Source organism: Pezoporus flaviventris, unplaced genomic scaffold, assembly GCF_033815535.1.
Source record: "Pezoporus flaviventris isolate CSIRO_AGI_PZ_B2104156 unplaced genomic scaffold, CSIRO_AGI_Pfla_v1 ptg000029l, whole genome shotgun sequence".
NCBI classification, from domain to species: domain Eukaryota; kingdom Metazoa; phylum Chordata; class Aves; order Psittaciformes; family Psittacidae; genus Pezoporus; species Pezoporus flaviventris.
The window spans coordinates 2,347,536-2,361,261 of NW_026892577.1; the positions used below are offsets into that span (position 1 = coordinate 2,347,536).

At 45.5% G+C, this 13,726-nt stretch overlaps 1 protein-coding gene across 1 annotated transcript in view; it reads right to left on the reverse strand.

The window, feature by feature from the left end:
- Nucleotides 1–13,726, reverse strand: part of GRK5 (G protein-coupled receptor kinase 5) — a 161,826-nt gene that overhangs the window by 44,302 nt on the left and 103,798 nt on the right. The window contains exons 3-4 of the mRNA XM_061458614.1: nt 12,780–12,892; nt 3,993–4,070 (exon numbers count right to left, since the gene is read on the reverse strand). Of these exons, the coding sequence (XP_061314598.1) occupies nt 3,993–4,070; nt 12,780–12,892 (191 nt within the window). The remainder of the gene's footprint in view (nt 1–3,992; nt 4,071–12,779; nt 12,893–13,726) is intronic.

The window sequence follows — 13,726 nt, forward strand, 5'->3', positions numbered from 1 at the left end:
ATCTTTAAAACTGGGTACAAACTGGAACACAAGAGGTTCCACTTAAACTTGAGAAGAAACTTCTTCTCAGTGAGGGTGACGGAACACTGGAACAGGCTGCCCAGGGAGGTTGTGGAGTCTCCTTCCCTGGAGACATTCAAAACTCGCCTGGACACATTCCTGTGTAACATTATCTAGGTGTTCCTGCTCCGGCAGGGGGATTGGACTAGATGATCTTTCGAGGTCCCTTCCAATCTCTAGCATACTGTGTGATACTGTGAAAACCTCCAGTGATGAGGACTCTACCGCATCCCTAGGGAGGTTGTTCCTACATGCCACTTCTTCAAGAGGCTTAACCCATCTGTTTCCTTTCTATGTGCTGGGACACATTCCAGATCTGTCATTGCTGTTGCCTGTAGGCCAGGGAGATGGTGGAAGCCTGACCCACTCATGCCACCTCTGCTGTCAACCACAACAAAAGTCTGCCAGACCGCTTCTCAACTTCCCCAGCGAGCATGTAGGGGCTGCTCAGGGTGTTAAAGCTGTGAAGAGCCTGAATTGAGATTACTTGGACAAGTGCAATCCCCTCAACTAAGTGCCTGTGTAGTGGCTGCAGGACTGATGCTGACTCTTCTCATGCAGAGCTCTCCACGTGGCACTTCACTGCTCCCACAGGTATGTCTACTTAAGGAACAGCGGAGCACCACCTTGCAGACAGTGGTTGCCTGAGTCACACCAGACTCTAAGTACTGGCGTGATGTCTGTCTATTCATCTGGGAAAGTGTTCTCCTTTCTGCTGTGCAAGTAGTATATGTTTTATTCAATAAAGTGCATGCTCCCTATGCAAATGAAAGCACGTTAGAAGGATGATATAGTGACACGTTCTATGTTAAATATGCATGACATTTAAAACTCTAAGCAAGAACGAAAAATCATGTATAAATATTAAAGAGCACAAAGTCTACTTTTTGCTTTCATTTTGCTTCTGATCCTGCACTCTGTGAAAAATACTCCTCACATTCTGAGACTGAATTATCTGTCCAAGAACTAAACCTATAATTTTATTCTATCAGTCAAACTGCATGTCACACTATTTTTATATGAAGACAATCAGGTTCTTTGAAGCACAGACACACCTACTTAAAAGGCGCATTCCTCTGAAAGGAGAAGACTTTGGAATCAGGAGTAATTCATCATGAGACTGATAACTAAATGGGGAAATGCATCTCCTAATGAAAAGGTTTCTTTGCTGTCCATTAGGACACTTGGATCCAGATTCACCCCTTTTGACTGCAAGCATCTAACTTGTCTTCGAATCACTGAATTCTAATGGCTTAAAATGTGCCCTTTGGAAATTCTTGTTTCTCTTCCTTGTCAAGAAAGGACAGGAGGCCACCTGAACTCCTAACCCCAGTACCTTAGGTAGGTATGTAAAAGGAAATTAAATTAATCCAGGCCTTGCTCTAGTTTTTTATTTGTTGTGTGGGAGACCTGTTAGAAAATCCAGTATTCAACCCATTCCTTGTGGCGCAGTCAACTTCACCTCTAGTCTTCTTTGTATTTTCTGCTACAAAGGGCTTAAACGTTCCTCTGGGAAGAAGCGGAAGTTTTCCATTAAGAAAAAAACGTGCAGGAAGCGGAGAAGCCTATCTTTGTGTTCCCTTCTGCCCAAAGATGTCAATAACTTGCAAATACTAGAAAAGTTTCTGAACAGAATGTAAATATCCTGTCCCTTTTTACATACTTAGAAAATGTAGAGTCCTAGACTGGTTTGTGTTGGAAAGAACTCTAAAGCTCATCCAGTTCCAGGCCTTGCAACAAGCAGGGACATCTTCCACTAGAGCAGCTTGCTCTGGCCTTGAACACTGCCAGGGATGGGGCAGCCACAGCTTCTCTGGGCACCCTGTGCCAGCGCCTCAGCACCCTCACAGGGAAGAGCTTCTGCCTAAAAGCTCATCTCAGTCTCCCCTCTGGCAGGTTAAAGCCATTCCCCTTGGCCTGTCCCTACAGGCCCTTGTCCCAAGCCCCTCTCCAGGTTTCCTGCAGCCCCTTCAGGCACTGGAGCTGCTCTCAGGTCTCCCCTTCAGGAGCCTTCTCTTCTCCAGGCTGCCCCAGCCCAGCTCTCTCAGCCTGGCTCCAGAGCAGAGCTGCTCCAGCCCTTGCAGCATCTCCATGGCCCTCCACTGGATTTTCTCAAGCAGGTCTATGTCCCTCTCATGTTGGGAGCCCCAGAGCTGCACACAGTAAAACCAGGTACACTGATCAAATATGAAATCCAGAGCATGGCAGCGGATGGAAACTCCAGCTCTGGAGTCCTAGCGGTTTCCCTTTCTGTAACGCCACCATTATTTCTTGATGAAGAAAAACTGTTCTTCACTGCACATTCTATTCCATGTACTTCTGCTGCACTACATATGGCAGGAGCACCATGGGACAGCAGTGAAGGGATATGGTATATGGAACCCTGCACCAAGACCAGCTGAAACGAAGCAGTTCTGATCTTCTCTTACTTCACTAGCTCTGACATCAGCAAAACGCTTTCTTCTTTTCCAGATGGGAACTGGAGCAGTGGGAAATGTTTTCCCTCAGTATTTGCCCCTCAGTCCTCTGTTGACAGAAATGACAAATGGTCATTTCAGTGGATTTAAAAAGCAGTGGAACTTCATGCCCCTAATGAATGGGCAGCAGGAACTCACACTGGCAGCGCTTGATGGCTGCACATGAAACTAGCCAGGCTCAGTAAACAAAACCAGATCCCCAAATGCAGCCTGAGATAAGTGAAAGTATGCATTGAAATTTATTGTAGGAAAATGACTGACTGGAAAAACAGTGGTCTGCACCTCCAAAACATATTGTACCATTTAAACCCGCGAGAAAGACATCTGCCAAAAATGCAGCTAATTCTCCTGAAGGTCAAATGTATTTCTCTTGTAAAACAGTTGAAACAGCAATTGCACTTCTTGATTACTCTTATGAAAGCAACTTAGAGAAGAATCCTAGGATTGTTCTTGTCATTTGAAGTTGGGATGTTTATTGCTTACTGGCAATGGCTTTTGTTGCAAAGGTTAAACACAGTCAGCAAATGATCATAACCCCCCACAAAAAGGGTTAGTCCCAGTGCAGCCTGCCTAAAATTCCCACAGCAGATTTGTAGTTCCTTTTGGAGTGCCGCCGCGTGGACACAAATGCTGCCATAGGCTCCTCTCTGTCCCACAGCCCAGTGGAAACAAGAATGGGTGATAGCACCTCTCAGCTCCTAACCATGCTGTCAGCCTTGCATGTCCCTGGCTACCCTGGGGCAAACGGTGATGGAGGAGGAGTGGTAATTTTTGTACCAATATACAGTGTCTGCTACCAAAGAGTGTTTTTTTGCAGATGTTTTCTACACAGGAGTGTAAGAAATGTCACCACCTCCTTGGAGCTGGATAGGAAATAATTGTGGCATCTGTGATAGCAGCTGAGGACGTGGCTTTAACCTGCCAGAGGGGAGACTGAGATGAGCTCTTAGGCAGAAGCTCTTCCCTGGGAGGGTGCTGAGGCACTGGCACAGGGTGCCCAGAGAAGCTGTGGCTGCCCCATCCCTGGCAGTGTTCAAGGCCAGGTTGGACACAGGGGCTTGGAGCAAGCTGCTCTAGTGGAAGGTGTCCCTGCCCGTGGCAGGGGTTGGAACTGGATGAGCTTTGAGGTCCCTTCCAACACAAACCATTCCATGGCTCTATGATTACACCATAGATGTAGAGCTTTGCTCACCCAGAAGAGACCAGAGAAGCCCCTGTTCATCCAGAGATGACTTACACCCCTGGTAAACTCAAGTTCATCCTTAGAAGTCAATTTCTGGATCGGATTACAGTGTTTTTTTTCTCTGACTGTTTGTATAAGACTTGTAGGTTTATTCACTGGAGATTGCCACCATAAATTTTAGAAGTCTGGCTTACAAAGCCTATAACAACCTTGTTTAGCAAAGGTGTGCCTTGCAGCATTCCTTCAGTAATGCCACTTTGGCTGCCCCTTACCTCTGGGGTGAGGTATTTCATCATGATTTCCTTTCCTTTCTCTCCCAGCTTTTCATCTGGAGCAATTTCATACTCTGCCTGGAACAGATATAACAAAAAAGAAAGTCAATATTTGCGCTCGTATTTCACCATTATAACTTCATTTTGGATGTGGCCTTAACGGAATGCTCTGTCTGAAAAATCAGAAGGATAAATACCATTTTCTGATGGAAGTAAAACCCGTCCACACCACCCTATTAAAACTTTCCACTATATTTTGACCAAACCCTAGTGGTGCATTTTCTGAGACGATATCACCAACGTAATTTAATTCATTTATATCTTATAGACTTGCCAAGCCAGCTTTCAGATAGCAGTCCGTGACAAGAGATGGCAACTTTACTTGGGTTTGCTCAAAGGGAAGGAGAACACAGAAGGTAAAATTATTTCTCTGAGTAGAAGAGAAAGCAAGTGATTGTTAATTCTTGCCACAGATGTAGCATTTGAAGCACCAGGTGAACTCCTTCAGTAGATTGTCTTCCTAGTTGAGTGTGTTCTTGCTATTTAAGTCTTCCCCTTCATCTAACAATACTTGTGCAAAGCAGAGAGACTTGCCCATCGCTTTTAATGATCCTTGACTCAGTCCCTCCAGAAGGCCGATTTCTTGAGACCACGGTAGAACAAGAGGCTCCATTTAGAAGAACAGACATTATAGGCAAAATTCTCTTTTACTTCCCTGGTGCACTACAAAAGAGAGCATCACATTCCCCTACACAAACTTTACCTACATTTCAAATTCTGACTATTCTATGTACTGTAGCATAACTGACTTTTAATGAGCTTCAGGACAACGTTTACATAAGAAACAAAAGAAGCATTACTCGTGCACCATGAAGGCATTAATCACTTCAGTTGAAGTTCTGGATCCATGGCAGGCATTCAAAGGAAACACACATGCCGCATGGGACCCCAGTGGCTAAATGACAGCGACAAGTTCTTAGAGACGTTCCCACTTGGCACTGCTCAGGATATGAAGCCTTAGGAACCAATAAAAAAACCCCCAGATGAGGACTGCCTATCAGCTTTCATGACTGCATTAAAAGAAAGCTCCCAGAACCCCCTGCCAAACCAATTAAGTAACCTGGCCCAATACAAGTTGTCTGTGATGATAAATGAGGAGGAAGTTAAAATAAAAAGAAGGTAAATCAGACTGAACTGGCAAACACTAGGAAGAACAAATATCAGAACTATTGCCTACTGGAAGATGTATGTCCTGCTCCAAGCTTGATGCAATAAATCCAAAGGCAGGCTGTAATGGATACCTTAGCTAAACAGACCCAAGAATGCCATGAAAACCACAATGTGGTAATAAGGCTATTACCCATCTATCTGGCCAGTACTCACGGAGCTATTGCAGCTTAAGTCTGAAGCTATGTATTACACACATACAGAGCAGGTTGCTTGAACAATCTAGAAGTATGATCTGATTTGGTTTGGGAAATGACAGTGACCGCAAATAACAGAGAAACCTGTGCTGCTGCTGAAAAATACACCCAAAAGCTAAAATCCACAAGTGCAGTACTTCTCTTTTAGTGCCCATTTTGGGGGTGAACTGATTTCATTCTCATAAAACCTAATACAAGGGATTAAAAAAATCTTTCATCCAATTTTCTGTCCTTTTAGATGGTATCTGAGTATGGGCCATTTCAGCTCCTAAAGCACAGGCACTCTCAAATATTTACAGCATCTTAACAGCATTTTTCTCCATGATTCCTTGCTAGGTGAATAAAGCAATGGCTATAGTAACAGAGGGACCAATTTCATTAAAGGTGAAAGCTGCATCTTATTCGGACCTTACAGTTTAGGGTTGGGCTCACAGGAAAACTAGGTGTTTTTCATAGAAAATAAACCAGAGATAATATATTTCAATAAAAGAAAAGGAATGTACTTAAATGTAACTGTCTGTGCAGAAGCCTGCAAGGAAAGCAGAACTTCTTGGCACTGCCTCATCATGGAAGCATCTAGGAGATCCGAGTCCACCATTCAATGCTACTTACAGTTTAGTCATTAATGACCATTTTTCTCTCCTTCATTTGCTTTTAGATTCTGGATCCTAGCAACATATTGGCTCCCTTGTAACTAAAACTTGATTCAAAGTCATCATCTGCCACTTGAAGTGCGCCAGGGGGATGTCAAAAGACGGCATGTCTTTTTCGCCACAGACACCCTATTATATATACATCCCATCCCAATCACACATCAGGAAGCAAATTGGAGAGACCACAAGACAGAAGTTTAGCAGGAATTGGATCAGTGTTTTGAAATGCAATTCCTGATGGGATCCAAACTTATGCAGACCTAAATGCACACACACACGCACACGTATACAGAGTACCTAACTCTGTCTCAAGATAGCTGGGAAAGAAGAAAAGAAAAGTTGAATTATACTTGCATCTGACATTCTCAGAAAATGCAACACTGTGGTGGTGAAGGTAGGAAGTGACAGACAAGCGGGGATGTGAGAAAGAACCATAAGCTCCAACTGTGAACAGTGCGGATTTTACTGTAGCTCAAGTACTAGAAGCCAATTTCATTTTGTCTCTGAGTTCATTATTATTTCTCCCTTCAGTGCCACGTTTGAGCTATTCAGCAACAGATTCTGGTATTTCTTCAGCCATGGGCTGTTATTACAGGAAGAATTGCCCATGTAGACAGGCAGAGTGACTTCCCCATGCTCACTCTCACACATGCCTGGGAAGCATACCAAGGTCCTCAAATCTCAGTCTTGTGCTTAAATCACAAGATACATCCCCTTCTTCCACAATACCCAAAAGCATGGCTACAGTTTGCAAATCCCTAATTGCTAGAAATAACATCGTTACTTAAAATCCATGTGGAACAAAATATTTTCCATTATTCCTTTGATGAATCCAGGCATGTGTTTCAAAGCTCCTGCTCTGAAGTCTAATAGCTTCTCCATGCCCTAGTTAGGTCAGACAGGGCCCTATTCATAGCTCATAAATGAGGGGAGGATTTACGATCACCCTGACTGCATGGGACGAGCTGCAGGGAAGGCTCCTTCTGTGGGCAGGCACGGATCCTTCAGTCCAAATGGCAAGAGGATGTGGGCTGGCTGCTGTTTGTTGCTAACTTTCCTTTTGGCTGCTGTTTCAGAGGTTGTAGTTACTTCAGTGGCTTCTGCCACTGCTCCCTAGAAGCAACCCTGGATGAATGGGGGCACAGGGGTGCGAAGCATCCTTCGCTTTGGAGTCGCCACCCTTGGGATGTGCTGAGTGAGACTGGATGGAAAACACACTTCCACTGGGAAAAGGAGCAAGATCTAGTCTTGTGGTTGGTTGCAGGCTCAGGGATGGCTCAGGAAGAGGTTTGGATGTTGGAGGTTGCCTGTGACCAATGGAGAGCATCACTAGGGAAATGGCACTGGGACACAGCGGTGGCTTGTACCAGCAACCTTCGCTCTGACACATCGTTTTATCTAGTGCTTGATTTTCCTCTTAATACTCTTTGAGCTCCTGAAACTGTGGCCTAAAAACATGTGAAAACTGAAAAACAGAGCCAGAGGGATCTCTCTGCAGATCCGGGAGGACTCTTTCGCACAGCAGGCAGGTGCTGGTTGCCTGTGGGAGCATGGCATGCCAACAGGAGTCGGTCCCTTCTACCTACCAGGAGGTGGAGATGGGAACAGACACTCCCACCAACACATTTTGGGCTTCTTGGTATAAATCAGTGCAGTGGAGTCAGGTTCTGAGCATCTCCAGGAGGCTTCTGGTGTTTTGTCCCCAATTTTACACCTCCACTTTCTCAGCTCTGTTATTCACAGCATCTCTCTCTGCTTCAGCTCCTGCCTACTCCTTCCTTGGGACTCCAGGTTCTGCCCTCTTGCTGCTCTGTGCTCCAGCCATTGCCCTTGCACTTGCCTCCGCTGGAGACTTAAAATCTGAGACTGAAGATTGGAAAGCAAAATGCAAACAGCTGGTATTCATAATAACTCACATTTCTAAACGAAAAGTGAACTTGAAACCACATTTTTCATATTTAAATGCAGGGCAGAAAGAGCCCTTTTGACTGTTTAAAAACATGTTTTGAGTTAATGAGTTTGTTGATATCAACAAACTGGCATTTCTGATGGAAAAAGCCTTGAACAGCTTCAAGACACACATACACAGATGGTTTATATACCATGTAAAGGACTTAACCAAACAAAATCTCCCTAACAGCAAGACAGGGTTTTTACAAATGGCATTAAATGGATGCTTCTTCATCCTTCTACCCCAGATAAGTGCAATGTCTAGTGATGCGTTCAGCTGAAAAGTCCACCTGAGATTGTGCCTCTCACCCCCCAGCCCTATGCCTGGATGGCACAAGCAGAAACAACCTGGAGAGGGGCTAATTTCCCCCAGAGGATGTATTTCTGTGTGACTTTAGTGCAAAGAAAAAACATCATGCAGGTTAGAGACAAAACCTTGATGAGAAATAGCCACATTCTCCTTCAGTCCCTCTAAATCTGGTCCACATTAAAATGTTAAAAGCCCTTGACTGGAAAAAAATAATAACACAAAATTATGAGTGTGAGTAGATGAAGCAGGAAAGGGAGTCCAGAAGCTAAAGTCTTCATTATAACGGCACACAAAAATCACAGGAGAGAAGGTGCAAACGTCAGGAGCTGGCACCCCAGGAATGTGCTGTTGAGAAGGGGACAGGGGTGAGAAGGTGCTGAATTGCCGCCTTCTTGTGCTGGAGGCATGGGCTGCGGGGAAGGAAATGCGTCTCGCTAGCAGATTCCCTGCTCACTGATCTGCCTTTCAGCACAGGAAACATATCCCCTAACACTTTATTTTAAGGGCTGTCTTTCAACAGCTCCAAAGCTGCATGATGTCGCCAAAATATTTGTAAGTACAGCAGAGCGTGCTTTAGGGCTGTGCGTGGACTCATAGAATCACAGAATGGTTTAGGTTGGAAGGGACCTTAAAGATCATCCAGTTCCAACTAGGAAAGGGACACCTTTCACTAGATCAGGTTGCTCCAAGCCCCATCCAACCTGGCCTTGAACACTACCAGCGATGGGGATTCTTTGTTAACAGCTGTACGGGAACTGTTTTAATCATAAACCATCTCCATTTAATGCTAATAGCTTATGTTCACGCAGTTTCTTCATCTGAAAGGCTACCTAAGGGTTTGGTAAATTATTCATGGAAGATCTTTGTGTTCACATATACACAGGTAAGCACACAATGCATTCAGAGGCACAAGCTGCAGCCATTGGTACTTCCTACTAGGTATTTTATTCAGTCAAGTCAGGACCTCTGTCATGAAGTTGTTTGCACAATATCCATAATAAGAGATAGCCATATCAGCTAGGAGAAAAGGCTGCTGTTGCCCCATTTCCTGGCCAATCAGCCAGACTGATGGCCACTATGATGGTCCCATAGCAGTGGTGGGAACCAAACATCATAGCTCCACCAGTGCTGAACTGCAAAGCTCTGAATCTCTTTGTTCTTACCACTTTTATCATTCAAAGCTGGGGCCTACTGCTTACAAACCACATATCTTTGAAGTGTGTTTTATGGTTGATAGATTGTGGCTCATTACCCAGACAGTGTTCTCAGAAAACACATAGAAACTTCATGCCTCTGAGCACTTCAATCTCAGTTATGGGCTGAAGCTGGCCAAGTTATTCACAGGTTTCAGAGGGAACTGACAGAAACCCACCTACATGCATGCACAATTTAATGATACAAAACCTTTTTCTTCAGAAAGCAGCCCTGCACTGCTTAAATACTGTATTAAAAACTGGGAGGCATGGCTTCTGCCATGCTTGACCTGGTGAAGTCACTTAGCTGTGCTCCGTGAAAGAGACGTGGTCCTACTTCTGAATGCACAAAAAGCTCTGTGAGCCTCCCATGAGCAGCTAAATATTTTCCTCTATTCTTTTTTCTTTTGATTAGTTATTACACAAAAGCTTAAGTTTTGCATCTCACACGAGAAACATAACTAAGTCAAAAGTAAATGGAGGCTCTTGGCTTCTTCTGCTTCGGGCTTGTTACAGCAGGTGGTCTCTAAAAGGTTTCACATTCCTGGTGGTCCCAGAACAGGGCTGTAAAGTCGAACTTCTGGTCTCATTATAGGACGTTTTTGCCTAATTTTTTGCCTAATGTAGAGCTTGGCCTGAATTCCACCACTCACTCAACACAGTGTGACCCTGCTGGGCAAGTTTCAGTAGCAATCATCCAATTTAATGGCTATAGGCTGTGCTGCTTGACCTTAATATTGCTTAATACAGGGATTTTCATGGGCTTGGGGCAAGCTTATATAGAATTTGAAATCAATAAACAAAGGAGGCTGCTGTTAATTAGTGTTAAAAAGAAGAGAGAAAGCATAAATATTCAGACCTCCACAGAGCCAGGCATTTTGTTAATGAAACCCTTGTAGTGTCAGTCTGAGCCTAACTGGGAAGTGACCACTGGCCTGGTAAACGTCTGCAGGACAGCTCCAGCCTGCAAAAGCAATGCTGGAATGGATGCAAAACACACCCTCGCAAAAAGATTTAGGGATATGAGTCTAGGATTGCTCGTAGAAGGAGCTTTAACACAAATCCAGTCCCACCACCAGCTTTAGCAGCTCCGGTGCTGCCTGTGCTGCATGGATGCTGGGAAGAGGACCCGGAGTTGCTTGGCACTGCTCCACGGAGCTTTAGGAGACTGAAATGACACAGAGCCCTCAATTCCTGAAGTCGTCACTGCTGGGAGAGGCTCGAGGCAAAGGTTATCACGGGGTGGCACTGGGGGACACACACAGGAGCGATACGGGGGTCAGTAATGTTTCCCTTAGCCCAGATGTTATTACCACTGCCAGGTGTGTGCGAGGCTCACACAATGTGGGCTTGTTCTCTGCAGCTGCTGGGCGCTGATGGAACCAAAATATGATGCCTGCTGCTGGTGCAAGGAGGCATGAAAGAAGAGCAGAGCCTCGCTGATGCTCTCCAAACCGAGGACAGCTCTGTCTCTTCTGTGTGAAATTAAACCCATTTGGAAGCAGCCTTTTGCGGCTGTCTCCCAAAGGGTTTCTGTGGCTTCCTAGAGAGAGAACCAGCACTCAGTTCCTCAGGGCTGCAGGCATCACACCCGATGTGGCATTTCTGTGGAGATGCCTCCCCTCAGATGGGTGTGGTGTGTTCCATCAGTGGCAGATAACTCATGAGAGGATACTGGCTCAGTACAGGACCAATACATCCAGGGTACCTGAAATGTCCTCCTGCCCGCTAGCCTTAAGCACATCTGCCCAGAGTATTCGTCAGGAGCAGTAGTTCCATGCGTCTTGATGGCTAAAACTTCCATTAGGGAAAATCACAACCGGTGCTAGGAATGTCAGGTAGAAATTGTGACCAGCTAAAACTGATTTGAACAGGGCTTTATCTAAAACTTTCTGTGATGCTGCAGATTTGCTGCACGTACTGCAGCACTAACAAACTTTAAAGCTTTAAGTGACCACGTGTCCTCTCCCAGACCTACAATTTCAGCGCAATCCTCACGTCCCCATGTAGTTCAGAACTTCAGAGCTGTAGTTCAGCTTCACCATGGAGAGGGGCTTTTTACAAGGGCCTGTAGAGACAAGGGGAATGGCTTTAACCTGCCAGGGGGGAGACTGAGATGAGCTCTTAGGCAGAAGCTCTTCCCTGTGAGGGTGCTGAGGTGCTGGCACAGGGTGCTCAGAGAAGCTGTGGCTGCCCCATCCCTGGCAGTGTTCAAGGCCAGGTTGGACACAGGGGCTTGGAGCAAGCTGCTCTAGTGGAAGGTGTCCCTGCCCGTGGCAGGGGTTGGAACTGGATGAGCTTTAAGGTCCCTTCCAAACCATTCTTTGATTATACTATTCCATGATTTTATTCCTGTTGGTATGCATTGTTTTGCTTTTGACTGTCAGTGTCAGCCAGAGAGCAAAGCCCCCCTCGGGCACTCACACTCAGCACTGACAAGTTCATCTTCCTGGTACAATTTAGCCTTTTGGCTCATGAGCACCCTCCCTTTCTGCAGACTCCCAGCAAGAAAGCCACTGAGAGACTTCTTCACTGTGAATAGCTTCTCCTGCTGGCATAACAAACGGCCAAGTGCTGCCAGAGTGGGAAAAAACATCGGATACCCCTGGGGCTGAGGGTGTTGTTCAGTGGCCAGGTTAACTGATAGCTTTCTGGGGTGGAAAATGGTTTCTTGGTCGCTCAAGACCAAGACTCTCGGTCACCCTTTCACTCAACCAGGTCACTTCTACACCTTGTGCCTCTCTTTTCCTATTTGAAAAAAACAGGGTAACAGTAAAGATGTCCTCTCTAAATCACCCTGCAGCCTACTGATGAAAAGGCTTGGTAAGAGATGGATATTATATTATCATACTTCTCATCCTCTCTTGTCAGTCCATTCATAATCTGCCCTTTCTTTCCAGTGCCTCCCAGCACTGCAGGCTTCACCCACATCAAAAGACATTACTTAGAGCATCTCAGCTGCTTGGGTGTTGACACGAAGGGAGGCCATGCTGGGACATCCTTCTCCTGCCTCGTGGCTCGTGCTCCCCATGAGCCACAAGGCTGGTACCAGTGAGATGCTTCATGAGTGCTGGTACCAACCTCTCAAGCAGTGCTGCCCCTCTACCACCAATGATGCTGGGATGCTGCTGTGGTCCACTGCTTACTAAGGTGTTAGACACAAAGTCCCATGACACAGCCATTTCTTGGGGTCAGGGGAGTCTCCTCTGTTGGAGAGCATTGCGAAGCACCCCAAAATATCACAGGAATTGACTTACCACTGAGTCAAGGAACCTAATGCAGCACTCGAGCTCGGGTCGAGTTTCACAGAACTGCCTGAAGAGAAGCCTTCCGATCGGCTGCTTTTCACATATGCTGCAGTAATCTCTCTCTAGAGGCAATAAAGAGAAGAAGAGAAGCATGAAAATGAGAGGAGCTTTGCCTTTTGGCTTGGTTAGCAGTTTAAAGCATTGCAAGCGAGTGCAAAACTATGTCCCCAAATCAAAACTGCTGCCTTCTCCCCGCCACACCACGTTTCAGGTATCCAAATACAAACACGATTAATGGCTTGAAGACTCAGACAAGAGAGGCTCAACTTTGTAGAGCTGATGTTGGTACAAGTCCCACAAAAAGCCATTCAGCTATTATGAAAGAATAATTCCACATTTTTCTGTGGTGGAAATATATGCACTCTGCAAAGGTACCGCTCAGCCTGGTGGTGTTTGTGGGAATGTGGGGAGCAAATTACAAGTCCCTGAAATGTGAGTCATACATTAAAGGGCAGGGAAAGTTGGAATTTGTGGAGACCTTCCTGGATGCCTCCTAGATACGCAGTAAAGCGCCCCTAATCTCTGGAAATGCTCAACCCACTCTCTACTGAACTATTATTGCAAACTATGTGTTTTCAAAGGTTTGAAAATCTGTGCTATTTACTCACTGAGCATTAACGAATGGATGGAGCATATGGCATCTAGCTGGTTCCAGTTCACACAGCACTCCTTTACAGAACTGCATTTCCCCTTAAACCCTGTATTTAAATGCCATCCAGAAACATCACTCCCAGTAAAGCAAAAGGTCCTTTACCCATCACAGGGACTATCTGCAGGAAAACTTGAGGGAAGGGCAGGCACCATTAACTGGCATCGCACCAGTACAAACACCAAGGCCCTTTCCAACCCAATTATAGCATTCTGTGATGCTATAATACTTTTCTAGTGAGAGCAGC